The sequence below is a fragment of the Malaclemys terrapin genome, chromosome 14 (assembly GCF_027887155.1).
Source record: "Malaclemys terrapin pileata isolate rMalTer1 chromosome 14, rMalTer1.hap1, whole genome shotgun sequence".
Classification (NCBI taxonomy): domain Eukaryota; kingdom Metazoa; phylum Chordata; order Testudines; family Emydidae; genus Malaclemys; species Malaclemys terrapin.
This window is the reverse complement of record NC_071518.1, coordinates 25,804,727-25,828,079: the sequence shown is the minus strand read 5'-3', so window position 1 is coordinate 25,828,079 and position 23,353 is coordinate 25,804,727. Positions and strand designations below refer to the sequence as shown.

The following is a 23,353-nucleotide window of genomic DNA, read 5'->3' as shown; positions in this document are numbered from 1 at the left end:
TTACACAAATATGATGAGGGTGTCTTCTCCACATGACCCAAAAAAAAAAAAGCGTGTTGCACTAGTTTTTGGAAAACAACCATGTGTCAGCCAAGGAAGGATGAAATACCTGACCTGGTTGGTATATAGTTATCCGTTAATAACCAGGTTTTATCCATGAGGTGAACAGAATCACCCACATTCGGTTACAAGTTATAATTTATGGCCTGTCCATGCTATCTCTAGGTTTGGGCATTAATGTCTTTAGATGAATGGGGAAGTTCATACATCTTAACTATTGGTTTGGCCTGTCTGGAGACCTGGTAACACAGCCTAGGTTTATACTTTATTCAGATTTTCAAGCTTTTCTTCATAGTCATGAAGGTTAGAAAATTTTTAAAAAATTAAAGTTGTGATTTTGGAGCACTATTATGTGGTAAGGGGAGAGGATGGTGGGTCGATTTCTGAGGCTTCAGATTTGCAGACTACACAGGACCCTGGAATAATCTCAGTTGAATGCATCTGCATTTTTGGATGAAAAATTTAACTGTGTGGTTGTTTGAAACTGCTGGGATTTCTTATGAAAATAAGGAGAATTGGATAGCTGATGTGAAGAGGGAGGAAGTACTTCCAAAACCTGCTCAACAAATCAGAAACATTCTTTTAGCTCTAGTTAAAATTTTATAGTATTTATTCTGGATTACTATTGACTTTTAGGCCTTGGCTACACTTGCAGCTATACAGCGCTGTGAGGTAAACCTGTCTTCGTACAGCTGAGTAGGGAAAAGCGCTGCAGTCTATCCACACTGACAGTTGACAGCGCAGTGGTGTGGCCACATTTGCGACAATTGCAGCGTCATTGGGAGCAGTGCATTATGGGCAGCTATCCCACAGAGCACCTCTTCCCATTCTGGCATTGTGGGAAGGGGGCGTGGGTGCGGGGGATTCTGGGTCCTGTCCCAACGCCCCGTGATGCATTATTTCGCATCCCAGAAATCCCTTTGTTTCCGTCCACCTTTGGCACCATCTTTCAGCGGTTTCTGTGCAGCGCGATCTGTCTGCGGGAAATGGAGTCCGAACTGCTGAGGCACATGCTGACGAGTCTTGCCAGCACGTCACGTTTGGCTGTTGAACTATTCCTTAAGATCCAAAGTGAGAGTGAGGAGTCCGACGATGCTATTGAGCCGCGTAACGCGTACGACACGAAATTGCTTGTGGCATTCACGGACATGCTCAGCACCGTGGAACGCCGCTTTTGGGCTCAGGAAACAAGCACTGAGTGGTGGGATCACATCGTCATGGAAGTCTGGGATGATGAGCAGTGGCTGCAGAACTTTTGGATGAGAAAAGCCACTTTCATGGGACTGTGTGAGGAGTTCGCCCCCACCCTGCGGTGCAAGGACATGAGATTGAGAGCTGCCCTGCCAGTGGAGAAGCGGGTGGCTATTGCAATCTGGAAGCTGGCAACTCCAGACAGCTACCAGTCGGTCGCAAACCAGTTTGGAGTGGGATAGTAGACCGTTGGAATCGTGTTGATGCAAGTTTGCAGGGCCATTAATCGCATCCTACTCAGAAGAACCGTGACTCTGGGTAACATGCAGGACATAGTGGATGGCTTTGCACAAATGGGTTTCCCTAACTCTGGGGGAGGCGATAGATCGGACGCACATTCCTATTCTGGCACCACCCCACCTAGCATCCGAGTACGTTAATCGGAAGGGGTATTTGTGGTTCTCCAGACGCTTGTGCATCACCGTGGGCGTTTCATTGACATTAACGCAGGCTGGCCAGGAAAGGTGAATGACGCACGCATCTTTCAGAACACTTGGCTGTTCAGGAAGCGCAGGCCGGGACTTTTTTCCCAGAGCGGAAGATCACAGTAGGGGAAGTTGAAATGCCCATTGTGATCCTTGGAGATCCCGCTTACCTGTTAATGCCGTGGCTCATGAAACCCTACACAGGGAGCCTTGACAGCAGCAAGGAATTGTTCAACTACAGGCTGAGCCGGTGCCGAATGACTGTGGAGTGTGCCTTTGGCCATTTAAAGGGCCGCTGGCGATCTCTGTATGGGAAGCTGGACTTGGCCGAACACAGCATCCCCACGGTTATATCCGCGTGCTGTACCCTCCATAATATATGTGAAGGGAAGGGTGAAAGCTTCACTCAGGCATGGACCTCCAAGGTTGAACACCTGGAGGCTGAATTTGCACAGCCAGAGAGCAGGGCTGTTACAGGGGCCCAGCGTGGGGCCGCAAGGATTAGGGATGCCTTGAGGGAGCAATTTGAGGCTGAAAACCAGCAGTGATATCTGGTGCCCTGAATGGGAATGGAGTGCAGTAGTTCTAATCTTTAGGAATCGGTGTTTGCTAAGCAGACTTGCAATGCCTGTTTATTTCCTGGGCTAAGGAATCTTTTACTTTATGCAATAATAAAGAATGTTTTCAAAACCAAAAAATCCATTTATTGAAAAGAAACACAACTGCTTGGGAATCAGAAAGGGCAAGGGGGTGGAGTGGGGAACAGTACAATCACAGATTCGCGTATGTCCTGTCTGGTGTGCTGTGCAGTGAGTGCTGCACTTCAGGATAGCTATACTGCATGGTGTTGGGGGTTGAGTACAGAGGGTAAGGGTCGTGGTTTTCAGGGCTAGGTGGTGAAGATACTGGTGTTGGAGGCAACTGGTGGGGTGAGGAACCCGGAAGTTGGGGAAAGTGGGTTAGAAGTAACAGTGGGGCACAAGAGAGAGAGTTTTGGGACAAGGGCTGTGCGGGGGCGGGAGGGTGGCTTTGCGGTACTGCTCCTTCTGCATGGCTACGAGCTCCTGGATAGCGTCTGCTTGGCGCTCCAGGATGCTTACGAGCCGATCCGTGCTTTGCCGCCGGTGCGCTGCGTTTTCCTGGTGGATCCTGCTTTCTCTCTCCCTCCAGTTCTGTGCTTTTTCATTCTCTTTAATAGATGGCCACATCACTTCTTGCAGCATGTCTTCTTTGGTTTTTCGCGGTCTCTTCCTGTGTCTTTGCAGTATCTGAGCAGGTGATAAGAGGGACGGCTGAGATCTCAAGGTTGTTGCAGCTGTATAGGCAAAATGCAACATTTAACAGAGGCAGCATTGTATATAGCAGACAGAGTAATGATTCCCCCCGCACTTAAGGAGTAGAAAACACACAGGGTCTACACAATAGCATAATTTTCCCGGCCCAAACAGAGCACACATAATCCATGGGAGCCTCAAAATTGTGAGTAAGGGGGACTGATTGTTTCAGAGCTGTACTGTCCTCTGGGTTTCTGTTCCTTGGGGAGAGCCAACAGCTGCAGGGAGCACCTACACTGAACACTGTCCCAACGTTTTCCACAGGAGTTCGTCCTGGACAATATCTCGCTGCTGAGGGTGACCTGGGAAGCAAGGGAGGGTCTTTTACTGAAATGCGGCTTTCGCCGTGACCCATATGCAGCTTGCCTGTGTGCAGCAATGGTCCCCCTGCCCCTCGCGGCACAGTGGCGTGGACACGTTAGCCTGGCTGGGACAAGGACCACAGTGGTTCTCCCGATAAACCTGCGCATGCGCATTGCACGCGTTCTGGATGAGACATTCGAAGAGATTACCGAGGCCGATTACCGCGATGTGATAAACCACATCAATGCACTATTCCGCGTCTAGGCATGCATGCCTAACCCTCCTCTCCCAAAGAGCCCACACCGAAAAAATTCCTTCCCGAAAAAAAAACCGCTTACCGGGAACCTTGCTCTTCTGTTTGTCCTCCACCAAGTACCGGCTGCTGCGACTGGCTACCTTCTTCCTGGCTCGAGAAGAGCTCCTGGCTGCATGCCTCCAGGGATTCCGGGATGTCTCCATCCGCCCCACCACCCTCGCTCCTGTTTTCCTCCTCCGACCCCGGCTCTGAAGTGTCCATGGTGGTGCTCGGAGTGGAGGTGGGGTTAATCCCAAGTATCGCATCCAGCTCTTTGTAGAATTGGCGGGTCGCAGGGGGAGCACCCGAGCGGCCATTTGCGTCGCGGGCTTTGCGGTAGGCACTCCGCAGCTCCTTCACTTTAATCCTGCACTGCAGGGCGTCCTGGTCACGGCCCCTTTGCATCATGTCCTTTGATGTCTTCCCGAAGGTATCGTAATTCCTACAGCTGGAGCGCAGCTGGGACTGGACAGCTTCCTCCCCCCAAACACTGATGAGGTCCAGCAACTCGCCATTGCTCCATGCTGGGGCTCACTTGGTGCATGGAGGCATGGTCACCTGGAAAGATTCGCTGATAGCACGCCACACCACCCCCTTTGTTTGCTCAGCCAGGTATTTTTAAAATTCCCGGGGAATTTTAAGGGAGGGTCACGTGGTTGGTTACCTGAGGCCAGGGCAGTAGAGTTTGAACTGATGACCAGAGTGGCTAGAACAGGCATTGTGTGATACTGCCGAATACTCTGGAGGCCAGTCACAGCGCATTGGGCGGCAGCGCAATACACGCTACTCCTCTTGGAGAGGTGGAGTACATGCAGCGCTGCAACCACGGAGATACAGCACTGCAAATGCCTTGCCAGTGTGGACGGGGAGTGAGTTACAGTGCTGGGGGCGGCTTTACAGCGCTGTAACTCGCAAGTGTAGCCAAGGCCAAAGTGTTGTGTGATAATGAGGAAGCATTGAGGTGTTTGAAATAACTGTAATGGATAGCATGTACTATGGGCAGAAACAACACAATTTCCTTTGGAAAGCTACAAAATTCATAAATGAAGTATAACTAAAAATTGCTGTAGATCTTAGATTTGTATTATATGATTGGTTAATAAGACAGTGTCTCATGAACTGTAACCCCTTCCAAACAGTTTAAAACCAGGCCAGTATAATTATGGCAGCCCATATACATTCACTGATGTTAGTCTCTTGAGTCAATGTATGCTCTATCAAATATGCTATAGCCAACACTAGAACTTTTCTGCTCTGAGAAGACCTACCAGCGTAATTCTGGGAGATAAGCTTTTCCCATTTTAAAGGACAATAGTTTAAGCCCGCAAACAGAGTTTAAAAAATATCCAAATATGAATAGAAATGTTTTCTTTAAAATTTTTTCATACAGATACTTTCTGAAACATTCATCTTTAACATGAAAAGTTCCAGTGCTTTATCTCTGTTCACAAGTGATTATTCCCCCCCCCCTACCCCCCAAATCGTCTGAGAGAGGCAGGCAGGCATACCTATTTCTCTGCATGTTAACTTGCCTAACAAGTCCATTGGAAAAACAGATGAATACTGAAAGTTGGCAAGAATATAGTCCTCAGTGAGGAGTGTAAATGATTTGTGAAGGGAAATAATTTAAAGTGGTTTGAAAAAACACACGTAAACAAAAGCTAAATTATTTTAGTAGGACCTAATAGTCACGCCCTTTTTGTGATATCACAGTAATCTCCCAGTTTAAGCAGGAGAGAAGCATAAATTCTGTCTATCATAGATAAGAAAAAGTACATGAGTGCAAAGACAATAAATAAATACATAAGAAGTTCTCTAAGGGCCTGGTCTTCAGAAATGCTGAGCATCCACATCTATCATTGACTTCATATGGAATTTTGTGTGCTCAACCCTTTTGAAAATCAGACTCTAGGTGACTTAATTTTATCATATTCTAAGCTTTCACGGTACAAAAGTATAACTTGTGTTGCCAGGATACACCCTTCATAATGTAAATTGATATGCTTTTTCCATTAAACCAAGTATTGTAGAATACCTTCAGCCAGACCAGCAGCAGCAAAGGTGAGAATTTACCCATTCTATATTTCATTCATCTCAAGGCTTGTCTGTACTTACAGCAGTGCCACTACAGCGCTTAGTGAAGATGCTACTTAGGCTGACAATGGGAGGTCTTTCACGCCTCTGAGTGACATAGTTATACCTATATAAGTTTTAGTGTAGGACCAGGGTTCAGTGAGTGCATTTCAAAGCATAACTAGAACTATTTAAAAGCTAACATTAAGCAAAATGTGGCGTGTGTGTGTTTAATGCAAAGGAATAAAATGCAAGAATTAAGTTTGTTACAGTAAAATGCAGTACACACACAGAATGAGTCATGTGGGGAAACTCCCCTAGTTCTTAAGATACTATGACTCATCGTGATGAGAGAAAAAGGGTGTGAGTATCAGGTATTTTAGCTCAGCTGAGTTAAGCTATTTGTTGAGGGCACGTCTACACTAAGGCTTGGTCTACACTGAAAATTGAACAAGAACTTTTGTTGTTCAGGGGTGTGAAAAAACACCTTCCCCCCCCCCCCCCCCCGACAAAAGTTTTGCTGGCGAAAAGCACTGGTGGGAACAGCACTTTGTTGGCAGGCGCGCACTCCTGCCAACAAAGCTACTGACGTTCATTGGGGATGGAAGTTTTTTGTCAGCGGGAGAGCTCTCTCCTGCAGACAAACGGTGGCTACACTGCACACCTTTTAGCAGCACAGCTGTAGTGGCACAGCCCTGTCGCTAAAAGGTGCGTAGTGTAGTTACAGCCTTAGACTAAGCATATCCTAGAAGCTGTTGCCAATATAGCAGCAATGTTGGGTGGGTTTTGATTTTTTGTTTTTAAATAGCATTTCTATACTGGCAAAAAGCCCAGTGTAGATGCAGCTTATACTGGCAAAAAAGTGCTTTGTCCATATTGCTTATTTAATTTGGGGAGCTGATACCAACTACAAAAAAAAAAAAAAAAAAAAAACGGGCCGGTTTGTTTACCTGGTGCATCCGCAGGTTCGGCCGATCGCGGCTCCCACTGGCCGCGGTTCGCCGCTCCAGGCCAATGGGGGGCTGCAGGAAGCGGTACAGGATGAGGGATGCGACAAGTAAACAAACCGGCCCAGCCCGCCAGGAGGCTTACCCTGGTGGGCCGTGTGCCGAAGGTTGCCGATCCCTGCCCTATCCCCTTCTCTTCCCTGTCCCATGCCCCTTCCCCACCACTCCATCTCCTCCCTATCCCTGGGATAGGGGAAACGGGGGCCCAGCATGCGGTCCCCTTGGCAGCAGCTGGTGCTCCCCTGTTAAGCAGACCCATCAAACCCTCACCCTGACAAGTCCCACCTCCCCTGCATCTGTACCACCCTGACGAGCCCCCCCAAGACACCCTCCCCACTGAGCCCCAACCACCTACACCCCCACCCAAATGAACCCTGTAGATAAATCTCTGTATTAAGCATCTTCACATAACTTTCATATGACTTTGTATTATGCCTCTTCATATAACCCTGTATTAAGCTATTTTCATACAACTTTGTATCAAGTCCTTTGATATAGGAATTTTGTATCAGATCCCTCTGTAGAAAAACTTATAGAAAACTTCCTCTCAGAATTTGGGGAGCTATTTGAGGTTGTAGGTCTGGGTCCACCCTTTGACTAACTGTGGTGCTTGATCATTCTTTCTTGGAGTAGTTGACTCAGGTTCAAAGAAGAAAATGAAAACTAACAAGCCGAAATAAATTGGCATATTTTAAAAATGCTGTATATTTTATATTAGAGTTAGAGCAACTCTCACTTCCTGCTCTTAAACAGGAGCTGGCCGGACTATTCTGGAGCCTCTGAGGGCCCAAGGTTGTTTGCTCTCTATATAGCAGCACCCTGGAGCCAGCCTTCCAAGATACCTCAGAGCACCAAAAATTGTAAAAGCTAAAAGAATTTCCCACGATTCATGGTGGAGGCATGAGATCAAAAAACAATGGGATCTAGTGATGCTTCAAAGAAACAGAACTACGGGTAAGTAATTTTCTCTTTGCAGTTTGGGTTAACAACCCTAAGTCAGGAATGATCAAGCAAAAATGTTAACTCTGTCATCTGTCATGTGTAATATTTGTTTTTCTGGTTTCTATGTGTGTGTTTCTTGTTAAACTTGTATCTTTAATTTATTACTGTTTTTTATAAATCAGATGTGCAGTGGGGGGAATGAGTTAATGTTGCATTAGGAAACTTAACTTTTTTGCATTTCCTGACTTTCTGTGATTAAAATAGCTTTAAAGATTGTCAATTTAATGTGCTGGAAACTGACAGATTTAGTAGTAACAATGCATTAGATTATTAAAAGTGAGAAATTAAAAAATCAAATGTTTCCACTGTTTATGCTGTTTCATTTACTATTTGCATTTCTTCTATTAGAGACAGATTTATTTTTCAGGCTTTTAGTGATATACTGATAAACATTCTTCCAGTTCCAAAAGTCTAAGAACTTCTAAAACGGAATGGAAGACGCTCATGGAAACGCTTCTATTGACTTAAGTTTTATAACCTTTTTTTTTTTTTTTTTTTTTTACAAAATTTAATCTTTGGCCAAAATTGAAGTTGACAATGTCCCTTTTAATGTAGTTTTTACAATTGATTTATCTGTCCCTTTAATTTTACACCATCTCAGTAAAGCAAAGGTCCCCAAATTTTGAGGGTCGCACACACACCCTTTCCCCGACCCTGTCTATATGGGAGTGGGGCTGTGGCTCTGGGGCCGGGGCACAGACAGAGGAAAAGGAGCTGAGGCTGGGGCAGGGAGCGGGGCCGCAGCCAGGAGCAGGGCCACAGCTGGGCTGTGGTGGGGGGCCTACAACCAGGCGTGGCTCTGCCCCCGGCCTCACCACCAGCCTCTGCCTTGGGCTGGGGGCTGATGCGGGGCCATAAGTGCAGCTGCACCAAGCTGGGGACGTGGTTGGGGGTGGGACCGAAGCAGAGCTGGAGGTGGGGAGGGCCTGGGTGGAGCTCCTTCCCTTCCCTCCATGGACATGCCCCCACCCCCTGACATTCTGCCATGCCCCCCTAGGATGGTGTGCCCCACAGTTTGGAGACCTCTGCAATTAAGACAGAAATAAGGGCAAGTTGTTAAAAGTAACTCCAAAACATAACCCTGAAATGCAGTGTGTGTTTCTTCTCCACTTCGTGTCTTTCCTGTGTGACGTCTTTTACACAACTTAATGTCACCATGAAATAAAATTCTGGGCTGCATAAAACGCAGTATAAAAGTGTGGTGTTAAGCAGCTTATGTGTGCAGTCATTTAAAAAAACAAACAAACCAAACCCATGAAACTTGAGACTATTTTGCCCAATGTATTTGCCTTTTATCAATTTTATTGCAATCCCACCACATTGCTTTATAATCACCTTAATTTTCTTCCTACCACTGAAGAAATATCGATGACTTAAGATACAACTTTTCTGCTCATGGATCTAAACCCCTGAGATATGTAGCTATACAGATCTATCACCTGACCCCATGTAGACTGCGGATTATCTCTGCCAATGGGAGAACACCTCTTGCTGACCCCTGAGCTAAGGTATTAGACCATGTCTTAGCAGGCAAAGTATATACTTTTCAATCATGTTAGCTTGAGCCATTTATTTTAACAAAATTGGAAAGCTTGTTTAAGGCCTTATATAGACTAGGATTTAAGATATAATGCCAACGCTTGTTAGCAAACACATTTGAGAAGTCCAGTCAAGGCACAGTATCTTTCCGATGTGTTAAAGTGGTCAAGTTTAAAGCCTAGGCCTCCAGACCACGCACAAAAGTACAACACCAAGACCAGAGCTGATATTCTCAAAATAAAAACTTTTTTTGGAAGGGGGGGTGGGAGGGAGGGAGGAGAGATTAAAAACATCTCTTCAGTCTATTGTATACATGATGAAACAGCAAAAAACAAAAACAAAGTTGACCTGGTAAAAGGAAAATTATGGTTTTGTGTACCCATTTGTGGGGGTGCTACTTTATGATGTCTGAGGGAAGGCCCACAAGGAAGCATTTTATCCTGCTTGTTTTTTATGTCATGTGTAGGCCCTTCTCCTCTGCTGGCAGTCTCCTTGGAGAACATGGTGGTAGATTGGGAACTTCCTTAGCCCTTAATTTAAAGTGTGTGTATGTGTAATGGGCAGAGGGTCTTGTACCTTTTGTCTTTTTTCCAGCTGTCTTGTTGGTTGAGTTTAATAGTTTTTGTTAATACCTAGTTGAATAAAAATAATTTCCTCTCTTAATCAGGCTTCACTTGCTTGGTTGCTATGATGGACTGACAATTTCCTGCAATATCCTGAATGAACTTGATTGAATTAAGTTAAATTTTTTTAGTTCATTGCATTAAAAATGCAGTTGTGTATGTGTTGTGGAGTTGTATGTATTTCCTTGGGAAGGGTAAATATGAGAACAGTGGTGGATGATTGGGCAAATTCACTCCTGCTATATACATATACTACTACTGGGGGAATTCTGTGCCAAAAAATAAATTCTGTGCACAATATTTTAAAATTCTGCATATTTTATTTGTCAAAATAACACAATATAAGTATGCCAATTTCAATTATTTTGGTAATTTATTTCAAAATACCTATCAGCAAGTATGTCTGTAACAATACACAAAAACAATCCAGGAATTTTTTTTTTTTTTTTACACAAATAGATTCCTTATTAGGCATATTAATACAGAACTTTGAGTAATTAATTTAAACTGCAATACAGAAACTTATTTCCCACACCCTTAATAAGCTGTGCAAAGGCATAGAGGAGTCAGGGGTAATGGGGAGAGAGAGGGAAGGTGCCAGAGAGTGAACCTGGAGGGCTGTTGGGTGTGGGTGGGAGAAGTATGGAACAGGGTTTTGGGGAGGTGGATTGTTAGGGAGTTGGGGAGCCTCCTCTCAGCAGATCCTAGCTGACCATTAGCCTTTCACATTCAGTCAGACGCATCTGCCCCTTGTCCCCATGTGTCCCTGCAGCCCTCCTCCTATGCAGCCCCTGGCTCAATGCTGTCACCCCACTAGCTCATGAGCCTGCACCCGTTTGCCCCGCCACTAGCCCTTCTGAACCCTAGCCTGTGACAGCCCCCAGCAGCCCCATGTGCCTGCTCTGTCCATCCCGTGCCTCTTCACCTGTGAGGAACGCAGCTTCTTCCCCCTCCCTCTCCACTGACTAGTTGCCCTCTCTTCTGGTGCCACAGCAGCCCCTGGTGGGCGAAAGGTGTAACTGCACCACCTCTCCTGCAGAATCTCTATTCTGTGGAGAGAAGAAAATCTTTTGGGCACATGAGTTCTGCACTTGCGCAATGGTGCAAGATTCCCTTAGGAGTAATATACTAGTTCAGACTGGATTCTTTGGGATCCAACAAACAAAGGTTTTTTGGATAAGTAGCTTGGTTTTAATACTAGCTCAGTGCTTTCTTCCTAATCCAGCAAATGGACAGGACCCCTGGTCCCTGGAAGATCCCAATCCTTGGGGTAGGGTTAAGGACTCGGCCTGCCAGAATCCATGTCAGGGTTAGTCCTAGTAAGCTTTATGAGCATGCATGTAGATTCTTTTTATTCCCCCCCCCCCCCCCCGCAATGCTTTTTACCTTAAAGTTTGCATAGGAAGTGCTGCGTGGTAACTTATAACTGTTGACAGTCACTTTTATCAGTATCTGAAGAGACAGTAAGCACACCTGTTTAGGAGACTGTCTTTACTGGAAAATACACAGTGAAGGGAGGGAAATATTCAGCCTGGACATACCTTGGTCAGAAGGGAGTGAGACCCATTATAGGTCTCTACCGGAAAGAGGCAAGAGCTGGAAGCCTGAGATTGGGTGGCCTTTTTAGATCACTTAGAGGAAATACAGGTACAGTTGTCCTGAACTGTGATAGTTGCTGTAATGTTAAAATGCTCATACGGTTGTCCATAGTTTTCCAGGAAAAAAACAGGGTGGACCAGCTCTTAATTTTTAATATAGTGGGAAAACACTTTTTAAGAAAAAACTTTCCTGACCACCTTTTGCAGGCAACCTCTATTTCCTCCTGGCAGTCTTAGGTTTACAGCCTATTACTGTGTTCATCTTCTAATCTATATGTATGTGTTAAAACGTGCCTTTATGCCCTCACCACAGCTATTTCACTTCCTTTTCCTGTAACCCCCAGTCCCAGCTTTCCAGAGTCCAGTATGTGCAATATTCAACTACATCAACTTGATTTTTCCACTTGTATCAAGATCAAGCTTAAAAACTCCTCTAGTTCTCAACAACTCCCATAGAGTCTTCCCATCTTGCTTGTGCTCATCTGCCCTCTGGACCAGCCTTTATGTAGGAAGTTTTAACAGGTTTACAAATCGTTACCACCTAAGTGTCAGAAGAAAACAGTAAAGCTAATGTGTTTACTGGCTTGTGTGGCACAAGATTTACTTGCATGTCTCACTGGTGTCTTGTTTTATATGCTTTAACTTTTTAGTCAATTTTTAAAAGTGGATAGATTAGATTGAATGTAATAATTGTTACACGTAGGCATACAAAGTTGAGACTGTAGTGCTGTATAAGCCTGTTAGCTATTCAATAGGAATATTCACAGACAGGAAAAACAAGAAACTAAGTTGTCAGCTGTTGGAAACAGCTTAATCGCTTAAAATTCCGAAACTTATTTTATATTGGGCAGTTGAAGTAGCTTCTAAAACTAGCTGTGACCGGGGTTGCCAGCGCATTGTGCGTAGGGGCCCCACCTACTCTTTCCCGGCGTTTCTGAATGTTTGTGTTTTGCTGACTGCCCAGCGAGTTCGGTTGATCACATGAGGTTAATATGCCTGGGTGGCTCCGTGGGCCGGGGGAGGGAAGGCAGCACGCAGGAGCTGCCGTCTGCCTTCTCCGCCGCCTCCTTTTTCAGTGCGCCCAGGCTGGTGCTAGGAGGAGCTCGAACAGAGCAGGGAGACAACCGACCTTTTGGCAGCAAATGGCTTTTCCACAGGAGACAACGCACGGGACTCAGGAGTTCTCCTTTCTGCCTGTTACTCTGGCTTTGCAGCTCCCTCTCTTCGGCCCGGCTGGGGCTGCGCAGAGCTGGTGGCAGCGTGTCCGTAGCCAGATCCTTGTCATGGGCGCCCCGTAGCTCAGCAGCCGAGGGAAGGAAAGGAAAGGCGTCTGCAGCAGCAGCAGAGCTTCCTTTGCTGGGCAGCAGCCGGAAGAGTTTGGGAACCATTTTAGGGAGACTTTCTGAAGATTCTTGTATGTGTGACAGGTCCTAAACTGGAACAGATCGGACAAAGCTGGTTCCTTCTCCCTCATATCCCGCTGTGGATTATTAAAGAAACTTCACTTGTGGGGGAGTTTGGCTAGGTTTCCGCCTACGGCGCTGGAGGTTTTAGTGCCCCGTTTGGGTGATTCCCTCGCATGAAAGGAGCGCCTCTCTGGTATCGTTCCAGGTCTCTGTCCTCAAGCCTCATGTTACCAGGAGGGGCCTCTGTTATGAGTTGTTTTTGTTTCTATGGGGAAACGTAATGAGCTGTTCCACTCCTCATGACGGGGAAATCTGCCTTGAGCTTTCTGTATTCGTGGAAGGGGGGAGTCCTGTTTACATCATGTTTGCCAGGAAGTAAAACCAGCAAGAGAAAAGGTATTTTTTAAACCTTCTGTGCTACAAACTTATTAGGTGCACCATGTTAAGGCTGCCATCTGGGATTTGAGAATCTCCAGTAGGTTCAGGCATTGCAAAAAAATAATTTTCCTGCTCTGCAGTTTTGGGAATAACTTTAGGTTTGTTTTTCCAACAGGTTGATACACTGGTTCAGCTTTTGGTTCAATGATGAAACATTTTTTCTTGATGCAGAATTTAATAATCTTAAAAGTATATTTTCCCCCTTTTCTGTACTTCAGTTTCTTTCTATTTAAACCTTGTAAAATGTTTTAAGATGCATTTTTATGTTAAACCATATGCAATAATATTTTTGGTGACTCACTGAGTACCTTAGTTTCTCAGTGTTGCTTAGAGACCAGCTCCCGACCCCCACAGTGAGAAAGGACTGGTGTGGGATCGTATGTATGGGATAGCACCCAAAATAGCAAGTGTTGCATATATTTTCACCTGACACCAGTTTGCTATTCTGACAGTTGTATTAAGGTTTCTGTAACTGCAAAAGAAGCTTTAAACAATTTTTTCAATTTTCTGTACATAACTTTTGACTGTTTTCCAGTTATCTGTTCACTTGCTTTTGGTGGAGAAAATGTAGTAGATTAGCATAAAATATAGGTATGACCAAAAATGTATGCTTTAAAGAGTAAGCTTATGAAAATGAACTTCTCTTGTTTCTCCATTATTTTGTATTACTACTGTTTTCTGCTTTTTCCATGGTGATGAGGGTGGAGAAAAGAAGGGGCTTTGGACAGCTTTTGGCTTCAACAGCTGGGACATGGGGCAATAGTCTGCGTGCACGGGCCAATCCTTAATCAGCCTGTTACTCTAGCTGGCTCTATGAAGGGCAGTTGGCTGTTTGAAAGGCCATATTTGTTCTGATGGATGTCATCTTGTTCTGAGATGGTGATTAAAATCATGGGTGGTGAGTGTGTGATGGGGAATCTGCCTGTTAAAACTTACCAATTCCATTTGATTTGATGAACTCTAATTGTAACTTGAAGAGTGGGCTGGAACCCCCATTATGTATCAGAACTTTGTGTCCTGTGCTGAGAACCAGTTTGAACTGATATATGCTAGCCCAGGGGTCCTCAAACTGGGGGTCGGGGTCACGAGGTTATTACATGGGGGGTCATGAGCTGTCAGCCTCCACTCCAAACCCCACATTGCCATCACCATTTATAATGGGGCTAAATATACCTCCTACCTCGATATAACACTGTCCTCGGGAGTCAAAAAATCTTACTGTGTTATAGGTGAAACCGCAATATATTGAACTTGCTTTGATCCACTGGAGTGCACAGCCCCACCCCCCCAGAGCACTGCTTTACTGCGTTATATCCAAATTCGTGTTATATCGGGTTGCGTTATATCTGGGTAGAGGTGTATATAAAAAGGTGGTTTTTAATTCATAAGGGGGGGTGGGGGTGTCGCACTCAGAGGCTGGCTGTGTGAAAGGGGTCACCAGTACAAAAGTTTGAGAACCACTGTGCTGGCCTGTTTGGAGGTGTTTTCACACTTTTTGCAGGTCTAATAAAGAAAGCATAATCTAGACTGCTCCTAATGATTTATGGAATTGCTAATGATTTTTATCCACTGCTCACCCCTAAGAAACAATGGTGTTCTGCACATGAACTCAGCATGGGGCCCTACACTGGGGCTCATGACTGAGACTGGGTTTATGAGAAGGGGTTGTGTGTGTGTGGAGACAAACCAACAGGAGCAGCAAGAGCCTCTTGCTGTAGGAAGACAAGGAAATCTCCATCTAGCCTGAACTTGGACAGACCATGACGCAAGATTCCTAGGACTGGTGAGGAAACTGAGAGAGGACAGACCTTTGTTGTTTTTTCTATAGATCTAACGTTCACTTTTTTAAAAGCAGAAGAGTTAATGCAGGGATAGGCAACTTATGGCATGTGTGCCGAAGGCAGCACGCAAGCTGATTTTCAGTGGCACTCACACTGCCTGGGTCCTGGCCACCAGTTCGGGGGGGCTCTGCATTTTAATTTAATTTTAAATGAAGCTTCTTAAACATTTTAAAAACCTTACTTACTTTACATACAACAATAGTTTAGTTATATATTATAGACTTACAGAAAGAGACCTTCTAAAAACATTAAAATGTATTACTGGCACGTGAAACCTTAAATTAGAGTGAATAAATGAAGACTCGGCACACCACTTCTGAAAGGCTGCCGACCCCTGAGTTAATGTGTGCATTAAGAAGTTCCTTTCCAAACATTGTATGTAGGGCATAACTAGAGACACCAGAGTGCACCCAGCCTGTTGGACTCTGGATGGAATGGATCTAAGCAACTGGGAAGGGAGCTGGAGATCAGGAGGGCCAGGGCTGCGGTTTCAGGGTCTGGGTGGCTGCATTTTGGGGTCTCTATAGCCAAGAGTGTCAGACATGGGTCTGCATCTGAGGAGTGCTCTTGGATGTCCCAGAGATAGGAGTAGTGATTAGGCATTACCTAAACCCTTGGAACTTAGCATCCCATAGGATTTGGCAGTTGGATCCCTTACAACAGACTAGTGTCCATTTAGAGAGAGAGAGGAGGTCTTGCAGGGCTAGACTGGATTGTGACAGATCTTCTCTCTCCCTGTGGCCTCCCCTCATCCCTGCTTCAAACAGGAGTGCCTCATAATAGGAAAGCAGCAGTCCAGTTATGCAAGTATTGCTGTCAGGTAGCCACAGGAATCAATTTAGGGCCTTAGTGGCCCGATAAAAACCTGGAGGACTATAATGGTAGAATCTAGTTTGGCTCAATCTATCTTCTGTAACTGGGGAACCAGTCATGGATTGCAGACAGTCCTATACCTCAACACACTAGCAGCATAATCTGGCATATTAAAGTCTTTGGGCTCTAAATAGGTACATGGTCAGGTCTGTGCCTATGGGACTCAAACAGCACAAGGGTTTTGAATGCTGTGTTCTAGGCTGATACAATGCTGATACAATGCATCACTGCAAGTTTCATGTGAACCTTGTAAAATAAATGGGGAACAAAGGACTGGTCTCATGAAAAAATGTTCCAAGCTCTAGCTTGGGCAGAGATGCTTTTTAGGAGGGAATTGGAATGTCCTGTCACAGTGGAAATGACCCATAAATAAATGATTACTTTGAAATGAACTAGTCCTGAGATGCGCACCCATAGGAATCACCTGATTCCCTGTTCTGTACTGATGGTGTGCATCTAGAAAAAATAGGTGCCTATATGATCGATCTGGATCTCTGGTCCCAGGTGGGAGCAATTCCACAGCTGTGGGTGGGTATGGTGATAAATTAGATGCTCACTGCTTTTTATTGTAGATATCCCTTTCTAAAAGTAAAAGTGGGAAAGGGGATAAGGTCTGGCTCTTGGGCAGGGTTGGGAGAGGCAGGGAGAACTGACCCTGGAAGGGGAGGCACTTCAAGTAGTTGACAGTTTATGGTGGAGTGGGGCCCAGTGGTTAGATGGTGATTCTCGTATTCTTTTCCCCTTCCCTTCTGGAGACACAGGAGACTAGGCAAGGCTAGTTTTTTCACAAACACTATTGGCTACTTCCATATGTATGCATGTGTCTTATAATTTAGAGTTGCAATCTGTTGACTCTTCGATATGCGTTGTTTTGTCGTCCTCATGTTTCTAGTAGCTATCCTCAGAGACCTGAAACACCTTCATAACTGAATAGCTAAAAAATTTAAGAAAAACGTGCAACTAAAATGTGTGTGATAACCCCGAAGAAAAAATTTAAAAGTCAAATTAATTAAAATATTTTTTGTTTGGTAAACAAAATATGGAAACTGTCTCACAGATTAAAGGCGTTCTTGCTTTCCTGGCTAAACAATCTCTTCTGAATATGTAGGGAAGTGTATCTTTTACTGACACATCTGCTGAATATTTTAGTTTTTCTTGCGGGGGGAACTATAGTTTGTCTTCCCAAATGTCTATCCACTAGGGTTGTATTTTCTGAACTGAAAAAGTGTAGCAAAATGGCAACTTTCACTGAACATGACATTTAATATACAATTCTTTTAAGTTGCCACAAGTGTTTCAGTGTATACCTCAAGAAAGAAACAAACTTCCAGTCAGACTTCAGTTTGTTGGATATTTTTTCTTACTAATAATAGTTTGGCAAATACAGCAAAAGAACCTCTTCGCTTTCTGAATGACTTTCCACCTCAGCCTACTGAAACAACCTGCCCTAAAGACCAGAACATTCTAAACAGCGGGGGGATAAAGGGGGCTAGCTAAGACCCTCTTTTGAGAAAAGAGTATTGTTTTCTTTGAGAAAGTAGTCTCCTTTCACCTTCGCATCAAGGAGAGGAGGAAAAAAGAAAATCTAAAGAGCTAAATGGTCTGGCCTTTGGCTCATTTTCCAGCCAATGCCTCACTCCCACCTACATACTCATATCTCAACATCAGGATTTTTCTACACATGTCCAGTAAGCAGAGTAAATGGCAGAAAGTTTGAATAGCAAGGTGTTTTTTTTTTTTTTTTTTTTTTGAGACTTAGCTTTTCAAAGCAAATGGCTAGTTTCATGTTTGCTAAATCTGAGGACTTTGAAAATATAGCCTTACTGTCATTAGTAGGATGGTTCTTATAGAAGCATGCTTATGGTTAGAACCCTTTATTTTCTTGTCATCTAGGGTGTGATATAGTCACTTGTTCTATATATCCAATATACACACCAAACTTTTTCTTCAGGAGTGCCATTACTTTCTCTCTCTCTCTCTCTCTCTCTCTCTCTCTCCAAGCAGACAGACATCCACTCTCAATCTGAAATTAGAAAATTTAACAGAATTTCTGTTCCTTGATCTCAACTTTGTAAAGTTGGCCAGCATGCAAGTATTTTACATCCTTTCCAGCTTCACTCACATGCACTATAGCCACACTCTTCACATTTAATGAGTATCATGTTTGTTTGTGAAATATACAATGTATTAAATGCTAGGTCTGATTTTTTTTCTCAAATAAAAAATTGTTAAATCAACAATTACATAGAAGACTCAGTTATGGAGATACAGGTGTACTGACACATTCTCTTGTATACTAACTCTGTTTTTCCTTCATTACAGAAATGAGCCGTCAGACTGCTACAGCACTACCTACAGGTACTTCAAAGTGTACACCATCACAGAGGGTGCCTGCTCTGACTGGCACTACAGCTTCCAACAATGACTTGGCAAGTCTTTTTGAGTGTCCTGTGTGTTTTGACTATGTGCTGCCACCTATTCTTCAGTGTCAGAGTGGCCATCTTGTTTGTAGCAACTGTCGCCCCAAGCTTACATGCTGTCCAACTTGCCGAGGCCCACTGGGTTCCATTCGTAACTTGGCTATGGAAAAAGTTGCCAATTCTGTACTGTTCCCATGTAAATACGCCTCTTCTGGATGTGAGATAACTTTGCCACACACAGAAAAAGCAGACCATGAAGAGCTGTGTGAGTTTAGGCCTTATTCATGTCCATGTCCTGGTGCTTCATGTAAATGGCAAGGTTCGCTGGATGCTGTAATGCCACATTTGATGCATCAGCATAAGTCAATAACAACACTACAGGGAGAAGATATAGTTTTCCTTGCTACAGACATTAATCTTCCTGGTGCTGTTGACTGGGTTATGATGCAGTCTTGTTTTGGCTTTCATTTCATGTTAGTGTTGGAGAAACAGGAAAAATATGATGGTCACCAGCAGTTCTTTGCTATTGTACAGCTGATAGGAACACGCAAGCAAGCCGAAAATTTTGCTTATCGACTTGAGCTTAATGGTCATAGGCGGCGATTGACTTGGGAAGCAACTCCTCGATCTATTCATGAGGGAATTGCAACAGCCATTATGAATAGTGACTGTCTAGTCTTTGACACCAGCATTGCACAGCTCTTTGCAGAAAATGGCAATTTAGGCATCAATGTAACTATTTCAATGTGTTGAAATGGCAAGCAAACATTTTCAGGCCAGTGTTTAAAACAGTTGCATTTAATTTCGCAGAAACTAGGGTAACCATCTTTGACTGCCAAACACAAACTATTTGGTAGAGGGAGGCTAGACGTATATGAAGGTAAATAAAAGGAAAGGCTGTTAAATTGCAGGAAGCAGTTGCATGTAGTAACACTAATATATTTAAAATAAGTCAACAGTAAACCACTGAAAATATATATACACCCAAAATGGGCATCTTTTGTATTAAGATTTGATTCTACAGGAAATGTTGTAAAATAGTTCTAAAAACTTGTTTGTAGATTGATTGTACTGTTGAAAAGGATACTGTTGTTTGTTTATTTTTTCCTTTGACTGACAAGCCATGTTGAGCAGTCTGGTCTCTTGCCGCTGCTTTTTCCCCTTAAGTCACTACATAGTATTGCTGCTGTTTGTGTATATTTTTTGTGTATTTGCTAATTTTTATTAACTTCTAGTTTTTCATTAAATAAATGACTTTCTTTTCTGTAATTCAGGTTTTCCTCCTTTTTGTACCTTTTAAAAATTAATTGCAGGTGTCATCTTTTGATATGCATAATTGCTTATGGTAAAACTTATACTTCTGTACATTTGGTAAATTAGTCTTTCCCAGTAGTCCATTCATTGGTGATACTGTTCTTAATTCAGCTATTTTGTGAATGTATTCAACTCTAAAGAAGCAATTACATTGGAAGAATTATCAGAAAAACGGCTCCTTTAAAACAGGCCTAGATGATGATGTACTTTGTTATACCTTCAAACAGAAGTGAGGAGTTATTGGTTAACATCCTAATTAAAAAAACTGAAAATGCAGGCACACTTTAAAAATTTAGAAACTTCAGACACAAACTCATGCTTGTATTTTGGTTTTGCAGTACAAGGCATTGTCTTATGCAGTATTTGTAACTATAAAAACAGACCATTTAAAAAAAAAAAAGGCAGTCTCAGAAAACGATGTTTTTGGTCTTTTATAATTTTGTCATTAAAAGAATACCTGGCAAATGAAAAACTCTTGTTTTTTGCTTTAGCACAATATTTGACTAATTTAATATTTTAACTCAACTTTGCTTGTTCTGGTATCCTTTGTCTGATTGTTACTAGAGAGAACCAACTTTATTTTCCTTAGTCATACTAATCTTGTATGTCATCCTACCATGTTAGTGATACGATGAACAGTATACATCAAAAGGTCCATGCAATTCTCGTGCATTTAAAGGCATAAGTGGTATATTGGGGTCTTTTGCAGGTTGCTCGCAAGTTTGAGAAATTCACCTTGAATGTATGTCCGTATACAGCACTGAGATGGCTAATGTAAAAAAGAAATAATGTAAAAGAGAACTATTACATTTCAAACTACTTTAAAAGTATCTCTTTGCCAAACTTGCTGTTGGGAGGAGTAGAATGAATATTAGCTACTTTTTGTATAACATTAAAATATAATTTATTTACTATATATTGTCTAACTTTCTTGTCAGAAACTGATCTATGTTAAGACAACTCATTGAATTATTTTTGGTGCAGTGATTACACATTTTAGCCAGATGGGGTAAGTAGTCATACAGGTAAGGAATGTGAACCAGTATAGACTTTTACAGACAGGCCAATGCAGAAATAGTTAATTTTATATAGTTACAGAAGTAAACTTCAGAAACTTTTTTTTTTTAAATTGTGATGTTGCACTGTTCAAGAGGATAAAAACTTAAAGAAATTTCTTAATCTACTGTTACACTTTGATCTCTAGTTGAATACTTATTGTGGCAATTTTCTAAATGCAGCCTATTTAATCGTACCTACATTTACCCCGATTTTGTTTTTGCTATACCATGAGATGTTTGGCTACAGCAGTTACAACCTAGTGGCTGGTAGGTTTGAAATTAAGACTTTTTTTATTCAAATTTGTTTCTCATTATTGAAACTTACATTTCAATTCTAATTCTTTCAGAGGCTGTTGATAAATAGTGTGGATTACTTTTACATCCAGACTTTGGTTTGAGTAGTAGATTTGAGGCTTGCCTAAAATGAATTAGTAGGATGTTTTTATTTTCTGTGTTTTAAGATACGGACACTTCCTTAGATAGTAAAAGTTCTATGTGATGATATGGCTGGAACTGAGGAGATGATCGTTGTATGTTTGGTTGATTCTAATACCATCTCAGATCTTGTAACAGAATCTATAAAAGCTTTTGTTTAAAGTTAGTGGAAGTCTCTTTACTTGGTGAGTCAAAACTATGATTTTTAAATATTCCTGAGCTATGTAATAAAATGTCATTTATTTTTAAAGTTGCCCAAATACAACATTCAACAACCAGCTACCACATTTTACCAATCTGGAAACTGCAGTACTCCTCTGATCACAGTAGTTTAGGAGAGGCAGCAGCAGTGAATGCTTCCACATACCACCTAACCAGTCTCCCTTAGCCAGGTGTTTGAAGTAAAAAGGAGGACAGCTACATTTTACACTCCTGTTTAGGTGTTGGTTGCTGCAAACTACACCCACTTAGACTCCTTTACACACAAGATACTGTAATTACAGAAATGTCACCCTTGCTTTGAGACTTTTAGGGATATTTATTTAAATAAACAGGAATCAGAGCATTTGCTTGGACCAAAGGTGCGAAGCCAAATACACATGGGGTGAGGTGCAGAGTAGCACCTTGAATGCTTGTAATGCATGCTACAGGAGCTGGGACCTCTCTTTCCTTCTATGGCCAAAGATCATTGCAACCCCTACCCTGGGAGAAATGACAACAGGAAATTTCTACAGCTGAGTTACTTTGGCTGGGGCTGGTCCCTGTCCTGGTCATGTTCCCCATCCCCCTGGACTGTGTAGTGGGGGTCTGAGAGGAGGGAAGCTGTGATGATTGTCAGTGGGGTTTGGGAAGCTGGATTCACTGCTCAAGCCACTGACTGCATGTTGTGCTCCAACTGCCCCAGGTAGACCCTACTGGCATACTCTAGGTACCTGAAGCATGTTAATGTAGTCCAGCAGGTTCCACTCAGGGTGGTTAGAGCACAACACCCAGCCTGGGGCTTGGATGGTGAATCCAGCAGTGCCCCAACCAATTCAAAGTCACCCCAGCATGCCTCTTATCAGAGCTCGCTATGCAGCCTATGTATGAGAACACCCTCTCACCTGTGGCACTATGTGCTGTGTTCATCAGACCTGAGTAGTGGTGAATAGTACATATGCTCCAGCTTGCAAACTTCATACATTTAATCCTAATTTCTTCATTACAGGTTGAGGAGGAAGGATTACAAAAAAATAGGGTTGGCATCTCTGTGGTGCAAGTATGAATGAGTCTTAGATTCACCTCAGAATTTCAGGCAAGGGTGTAGTTTTGCTTTGGGAGGAAATCGTAACATTTAAATACATATACAAGACAAATTTCAATGTCCTAGATGCAATTGTGTTTTGGGTTTAGTTAATAGAACTTTAGAAATGCTACCACAATAGTTTGAAAATAGGGCCAAGCTTCAGAGAATAATGTATATAAAATAGAATACACCACTGTCCACCAAAAAGCATAACCTGATGGGAAACTAAAGAGAGGTTCATCTGCATTTTTCTGGCACAATAATTTAACTTCCTTGCACTAAAGATAGGGTTGCTTTAGAAGAGTATGTCAGCATAAGTGTAGTACTTTCATAAAATGATTGCTGCTTGTTGTACTTTTAATAGGTAAACAGGACATGGGGTCTTAAAGGCTTAATATTAACTTGCCTCTACAATGATTTACGCTTTGGGACAGTTCAGAATTGAGTACAATTTAAGATAGACTTGAAAGGTGAGCTTGTCCCCACAGACAGTTGCTCATATCAATGGGCAATTTTAAAAGATGTTACATTAACTGTAAACACAATGGTGCTTTTAGACTTTGTCCCCCCTGACATTTAATGTCATTCATCAGATTGAGAATGGTTAAAATATGCTCATGAAAGACAATTTGTGTTTTTACTGTTATGCAGTAAGACATTAGTGACCTATATTAAAGATGTTGTAGTAGCACCCACCAGATTGAAAAATAGTGGTATTTAAAATGCCTAGGAATTTTATATTAGTAGTGACTATTTTTACATTAGAAAAGTTT

At 42.9% G+C, this 23,353-nt stretch overlaps 1 protein-coding gene across 6 annotated transcripts in view; it reads left to right on the top strand.

Moving 5' to 3' along the window:
- SIAH1 (siah E3 ubiquitin protein ligase 1) overlaps positions 1 to 20,171 on the top strand; it is a 47,635-nt gene extending 27,464 nt beyond the window's left edge. For 5 of the 6 annotated variants that reach the window (XM_054048932.1, XM_054048934.1, XM_054048936.1 and 2 more), the window contains one exon: positions 18,391 to 20,171. In XM_054048932.1, coding sequence (XP_053904907.1) covers positions 18,393 to 19,241 — 849 coding nt within the window. In that variant the 5' untranslated portion in view covers positions 18,391 to 18,392 and the 3' untranslated portion in view covers positions 19,242 to 20,171. Of the gene's footprint in view, positions 1 to 11,289; positions 13,313 to 18,390 lie in introns of those variants that run through there. The other variant, XM_054048933.1, reaches the window with a different exon arrangement.
- Positions 20,172 to 23,353: the final 3,182 nt, after the last annotated feature.